This window comes from Aethalodelphis obliquidens, unplaced genomic scaffold (assembly GCF_003676395.1).
Source record: "Aethalodelphis obliquidens isolate GAN/ISIS:26980383/991018 unplaced genomic scaffold, ASM367639v1 scaffold10, whole genome shotgun sequence".
In the NCBI taxonomy this organism is placed as follows: domain Eukaryota; kingdom Metazoa; phylum Chordata; class Mammalia; order Artiodactyla; family Delphinidae; genus Aethalodelphis; species Aethalodelphis obliquidens.
In genome coordinates, this window is record NW_020837954.1 from 38,457,524 (window position 1) to 38,464,459 (window position 6,936).

Here is a 6,936-nt window from a genome sequence, read left to right on the forward strand (position 1 = left end):
GCATCTGGCTGGCAAACTCGAGGTTCCAGGCGAGGGTCCAAACTGTGACAGAGGGTTTGTGCCTTTGACCCACAGCCTAGGACCCAGACCGCTTGTCATTAGTTCCCATCTCCCAGGAAGCTGGCTCAGAGGTAGCGAGTTTCTGCATCTGTAGCCAGCAGCCCTCCCCATGTGGCTGACTGTCTTCTGGAGCTCTCAGCTTGCAGCCATCCCTCTGGAGAAGCCCTCTCAGACCACCTTCTGTAAATGAGATGACCCAAAACACTCTGCCAGGGCCTGGTTTGTGCCCTTCATAGCACCAGCACGATTTGTCATGTGTGTGTTTAACTGGGTTTTATCTGCTTCCCTCAAAAACTGTCAGCCCCGTGCGGGCGAGCTGTTCACCACTGCATCCAGTCCCAGGCCAGCCTGGCTGCAGGAGATGCTTGTGAGCCTAGTCACGATCCTGAGACTCAACTCCGGCTGAGATTGTCTGCGGCTGTCAGATGATGGGGCCTGTGCAGATTGTCATGAAATATTCCAAGAGAAGAAACACAAATGGCCAGTAGGTGGATGAAAAGATGCTCAGCCTCACTAGTAATTGAGAAAATCCAAGTAACAACCCTTCAGCTGTTTCAAGTATTTGCCTCCTATGCAACCCTCTTCCGTTCTTTTCCCTCCCTCCTTCCTCAGCGTAACCCCATCCTAAATTTGACATTTATCATGCCTGCAAATATTTTTGTGCTGTTACTACATAGGTATGTATCCACGAACTCTATAGAGAGTTGTTTTGTATGTTTTCAAATGTTTTTTTTTTGTTTGTTTTTTGCGGTACGCGGGCCTCTTACTGTTGTGGCCTCTCCCGTTGCGGAGCACAGGCTCCGGACGCGCAGGCTCAGCGGTCATGGCTCACGGGCCCAGCCGCTCCGCGGCATGTGGGATCCCCCCGGACCAGGGCACGAACCCGTGTCCCCTGCATCGGCAGGCAGACTTTCAACCACTGCGCCATCAGGGAAGCCCTCAAATATTTTATAACAGTATCTACCCCACCATTTATTCTGCATCACTTTCTCACCGACCATTACCCTTTTGCGGCTTAGTCGTCTTCATATGTGTTGCTCTAGTTTATTCATCTTAACTGCTGTACGGTATTCCCTTGTCTAAGTGTCATCTTCACTCCTGTACGGCATCCCCTTGTCTAAGTGTCATCTTCACTCCTGTGCGGTATCCCCTTGTCTAAGTGTCATCTTCACTCCTGTACGGTATTCCCTTGCCTAAGTGTCATCTTCACTCCTGTACGGTATCCCCTTGTCTAAGTGTCATCTTCACTCCTGTACGGTATCCCCTTGTCTGAGTGTCATCTTCACTCCTGTACGGCATCCCCTTGTCTGAGTGTCATCTTCACTCCTGTACGGTATCCCCTTGTCTAAGTGTCATCTTCACTCCTGTACGGTATTCCCTTGCCTAAGTGTACCACAGTTTAATTTTCTAGTCTCCTGTTGGTTAACACTGAGATGGTTTCAGATTGTGCTATTACACAAGGTGTTGCAGTGAACATTCTCGAGTTACAGTTTCTGAGAGAGATACACCTTCATCCTCACCAGATGGCCCTGAACCTCGCCCCTGTGTGCTTGGGTTATTTAATGCTCACATGGCACCAAGATGAGTTGCTCCATAGTCAGACTTTTCCTTTTTGCCAACTTGGCAGATGTGAACTGGTGTCTCAGTTTTGTTCTGCATTTCCCTGATTACTGGTGAGGCTGAGCATCTTTTCAAACGTTTGTTGGCCATTTGTGTTATGTCTTCTGTGAATTGCCAGCCAGCTCCTATCCTTTGCTCATTTTCGTATTGATTTGTAATTTTGTTTGCTCTTTTCTTATGTAGTAGGAGTTCTTTGTGTGTTCTTGATACTAATCCTTTGTCAGTGGTGTGTGTGTGGTGAATCTCTTCCAGTTTGTGACTTGTCTTTTCACTTTGTTTTTAGTGTTTTTGTTGAATAGAAGATTTTAATTCTAAAGTGAATAATTTTATTTGCCTTTTCAGTTTTTGAGGGTTTTTTTTTGGGGGGGGTGCGTTACTTAAATCTTTTCCTACCCTTAAGAAATCTTTTCCTACCCTGAGGTCATAAATATATTTTCTTCTAAACAATTTAAAGTTTTGCTTATCCCATGTAATTTTTTAATTCTCTTGGAATTGATTTCCGTCTATAGTGAAGGTGGGATATAATTTTATCTTTTTCCCATTTTGGTTAACCAATTGACCAGCACCATTTATTGAAGTTTACAGCCTTTCCTATTGATGTGTATCACATGTGTCACATACTCAAGTTTCCGTATATGAGGTGACTGTTTCTGGACACACTGTTCCATTGGTCTGTTATCTTTGCTGTCTTAAGCAAATCTTAAATGCAGGTAAGCAAGTCTCACCTACCCACCTCATTCTTTTTCTTCAAAACTGCTTTGGATATTCTTTGCCTTCTGCATTTTAGGATTTCCTGTGCATTTTAGGATCAGCTTATCAAGTAACACACACAAAAAAAACTAGTGGAATTTTTATTAGAATTACATTGAATGTAAGATTAATGGGAGGGAACTGACTTTAACATTCAGGCTTCCCATTTATAAACACAATTCTTCAGATTTTTTACATTTCTTTTAATGGTCTTTTATCATTTTCTCCATAAAGGACTAGTACATCTTCTGTTAGAGTTAACGTCTAAGAAATTTATAGTTTTTGTGTCTATTGTGACTGGAATATTTTTTTCCATTTTATTTTGTAATTTGTTGTTACTAATGTATAGAAATGCTATTGATAATTATAGTTTAATTTTGCACCCAGCAGCCTTGCTGAATTCTTTTTTTTTTTGGCTGCTCCGCATAGCTTGCGGGATCTTAGTTCCCTGACCAGGGATTGAACCTGGCCCCCTGCAGTGGAAGTGTGGAGTCCTAACCACTGGACCGCCAGGGAATTCCCTCTGAATTCTCTTGATAGTTGTAAAAGTTTGTCTATAGAATCTCTTGGATTTCTTATTTAGAATGTAATGTCATCTTCAAGTAAGGAGTTTTGCTTTTTCCTTCCTGATTCTTAAGAATTTTCTTTCCTTTTTTTCTTTTGCGGTATGTATCCACGAACTATATAGAGAGTTGTTTTGTATGTTTTCAAATGTTTTTTTTTTTTTTTTTTTTTTTTTTTTTGCGGTTTGCGGGCCTCTCACTTTTGTGGCCTCTCCCGTTGCGGAGCACAGGCTCCAGACGCGCAGGCTCAGCGGCCATGGCTCACGGGCCCAGCCGCTCCGCGGCATGTGGGATCTTCCCGGACCGGGCACGAACCCGCATCCCCTGCATCGGCAGGCAGACTCTCAACCACTGTGCCACCAGGGAAGCCCAAGAATTTTCTTTCTTTTCTTGCCTTGTAATGTTGGCTAAAACCCTCATGGAGTGTTGACTGGAGGTGGTAATAGAAAGTGTTCTGATTGTAATGGGAAGGTTTCTGTAATTCCATCATTAAGGAGGATGCTTACTGTGAGGTTTTGGTAAACATTTCATATCAGGTTAAGGATGTTCCCCTCTGTTCCTGGTCTACTGGGTTGTTTTTTTGTTTTATTTCAGTCATAATCTAGTGTTAAATTTTATTGAATGCTTTTTCCTCATCTGGCTTTTCTCCTTTAATCTGATGTTGTGTTTTGTTAATACATATTCTGATGTGACCTTGACGTTACAGGATAAGCCCTGCTTGGTGATAACAGAGTGTGGGGGGTGTATGTGCTGTTCTAACACCTGCTGGATTCACTCTGCTGGTATTTTTGGCTCGTATTTTTATTTAGGATTTTTTGCATGTGTGTTCATGAGAAAGAATGATCGAAAATTTTGTTTTATTGTATTCTTTTCCAGTTTGTGTTTCAGGATAATATAACCTCATAAAATTAGACAGGTGTCTTCCTACTCTACTTCTTCTTTGGAAAAGTTTGTAGAAGTTAGAGATTATCTTGTGAGCTAACACTTGCTTGAGAAACCATGTAGGCCTGGTATTTTTGGGGGGAATGGTGGTAGCAGAAAAAACAATTGTTATTGATTTAACTTATTCCTATAGGTTTTAAAGAATTTCTTCTTGAGCAATTTTGAAAATTCGTATTGTTCTATAAAACTATTCAGTTTATCTGAATTTTTATGTTTTCGCATGAAGTTGCTCATAGTATTTTCTTAAAATTTTTTAAATCTCTTGCAATTATGTCCCCTTCTTCATTGTCCTAGGGTGGAAGAATCCTGAATACTGGCCTAGGATTGTGCCCTGTCTGAGACCAAAGTTTATTTTGGGTTTCTGTGGTGCAGTGGGATAATATAAAATAATTTATATATGGCCTGACACCTTTACTTAAGTGTAACAGGGTTGTGGTCCATTTTCTTGATTATAAATATAGATGCATGTTCATTGTTTTAATAATTGGAATATATATAAAAGTATAAATAAGAAAATTTAAAACAGTCATGTCATGGTTCCTGTTTTGGCATATGTCCATTTTTTGCCTATTTATATAACTCACATCTATCAACACTTTAAAAAGTAAGTTTGGAATAATATCACGCATACTGTTTTCCTCACCTTAATATAAGTATTTGCCAATATCGTAAAATGTTTGAAAGCATGTTTTTTAATGGCTCTATAATGTTCCTTTGTGTCCCACATACTGTAACATGTTTTTACCAATACCCTGTTGTTGAACATTAGGGCCTTGTGAGATCCTAGTGCATCTCTGATGATTCCCTATGTTACATTTTTACAAGTGCATTTAATGGGCAGAGGCTGTGCACATTTCCAGGGACCACTGGGGTGATTAATTGGCATCTGTTCTTCTCTTTGCAGCAGCCCACTCACCCTGTGTACAATATTGGACCAGATAAGGTGATCCAGGCCACCATGCACTTTCTGCAAAAGCCAGTTCCAGGCTTCGAGGAGCATCAGGATGAGGCAACAGCAGAGCCTGCCACTGACTAGAAGACATGGTGTCCCGCAGCTCTGTGTTCACCCACCTCCCCAGTCAGACCAAGGTTTATACGTTTCGATACATACTGCATTCTGTGCTGCACAAGCCTTGGCCGCTGTGAAGCTTGGTTCTCTGTCCTTTCTTGTTAAACAAAACAAAACTGATGGCTCTGTGTTTAGAGAACACAGTGGTGTGGTTTTTAAAAAATTCTTTCCACTCCTGTCCAACCAAAAATCTTCAGCCACGCGGCATCTGAACCCGCCCTGGCCTGGCCAGGGTTGGTTGGAGAACATGCAGCTCTCCAGTGCGACCGTCGCATCGAAGTGAATGATGTTTATGAGTGTTACGGCATCTGGAGTTGCTGCTGCGATTCCTCTTTGTGCCACCGTTAAGTCACCGGGAAGGTGGCCTCCGTGGGTGGAAATAAGTCTGCTCCATGCCTAGGCAGGGGCTTTGGGTCCCACCAAAATGAATTCTCCAGGAAAAGACATGGTGGTACTTCACTCAGAGGTGCCCGAGGCGCTCACCTCCCAGCCTGGTTACTTGCAAGGGGAAGGAGCTGGGGTGGGAGGAGAAAGGTCTCGGGAGGTGTGAGTCCCTCCCTGGCCACACTGGGCGCTGACCACACATCTCCAAGGCCGGGCTGGGCAGGCGCATGGGCAGGATTTGCTTTAGCCCCACTTGTGGTGACTCAGACCCGGAAAGCCAATTATGAGTGGAAAATGAACCTCTAGTTCAACTCTGTGCCAGAGGAAGCAGCCCCAGAGCGCCGCCCCCCACCCCACTCAGCCCCCGCCCAGGTGCCCTGAAAAGGCCCTCTGAGGACCGCAAGGCAGCACCTTCAGCCTGTGGCCAGTCTGTTTCCATCTGTCTTCCACCGACTCCCAGCCCACCCTCCTCAAAGACGGTGTTGTCTTTTCTCACCCCAATTATTAACACTACTAAGAAGGACTTTCACCTTAATTTCTGACTCAGGATTTATTCACATCCTGCCCACTCCAGGCTCAGAGAAATAAAGCCAAGCACTAGATAAGCTGGGTGCTGCTGAGGCAGTAGCCGCGTAAACCTGGCCGGGGCAGGGCTGAGCGCTGCCTGCTGTGTTCAGCCTGGCAGGGCCTCTGCTGCCCTCACAGAAGAACCCTTTCTCAGTCAGTGGGGTCTTGAGGAGTTGGCTCACTTGTCCACTGCTACGGTCACAGCAAGCTCCAAGTCGCCGGTCTGGCCTTTCCATAAGCAGCCATGGGCTGTGGGCAGATGGGGGCCTGGAGATGCAGCATAAGGCTCTTCTCAAAAACTCTGGCCATCTGCTGCCTCTAATTCCCTAGTGCTTTGGTGTATTGGGCTATGTATTACCTCCTTGAAATAGTAAAAGAATAACCTTTTCTATGATGTCTCTCATTTGTGACTGGTACCAAGAAAATTCCTTCCGAGTGCCCAGCGTTCGGAGTTCTGCAGCTTGCTCGTGGGTCGCCAGTCTCCTCCTGTGTGCGACTGCAGGCTGGGCGAGTCGGTAGTTACGAAGAGGTCTGACTTACCTTCCTCCCTCACATCCCTTTCTCCAGTCGAGGACAAGGAGGGGAAAAGCGCGCTGGAGCACTTCCGTTTGTCCCAGCACTCCACACACAGTTTCAGGGTCTGGGAGTCTGTCTCCTCCACCTGGCTACGAGCAGGGACTGCGCTCCAGAGCCCTCACGCAGGCACTCAGCAGCAGGTGGGGTGGGTGACGTCAGGGACGGGTTGGAATCCTGTGTCACCCGGCGTTCCTCGTCTGGGCAGAGACCCTCTCCCAGGGAGAAGCCAAGAAGGCGGGTGCTCTGTGGCCTGCCCCTCCTTGACAGGAGAGGAGAGGGTACCCTCAGAGGTGGAGCATGAGCCAGAGCCACGTCCTGGAATGTAATTCCTGCGCCCATGCTGTTTTTTGCTGGGATAACAAAAGTTCAGGCGACAAAGCAACATATTGAAATGCACCCTTCCCA

General features: G+C 45.3%; 1 protein-coding gene across 2 annotated transcripts in view; it reads left to right on the top strand.

Moving 5' to 3' along the window:
• Positions 1–6,342, top strand: part of FNTB (farnesyltransferase, CAAX box, subunit beta) — an 84,829-nt gene extending 78,487 nt beyond the window's left edge. For both annotated transcript variants that reach the window (XM_027111500.1, XM_027111501.1), the window contains one exon: positions 4,840–6,342. In XM_027111500.1, coding sequence (XP_026967301.1) covers positions 4,840–4,971 — 132 coding nt within the window. In that variant the 3' untranslated portion in view covers positions 4,972–6,342. The remainder of the gene's footprint in view (positions 1–4,839) is intronic.
• The last annotated feature ends 594 nt before the right edge of the window (positions 6,343–6,936 follow it).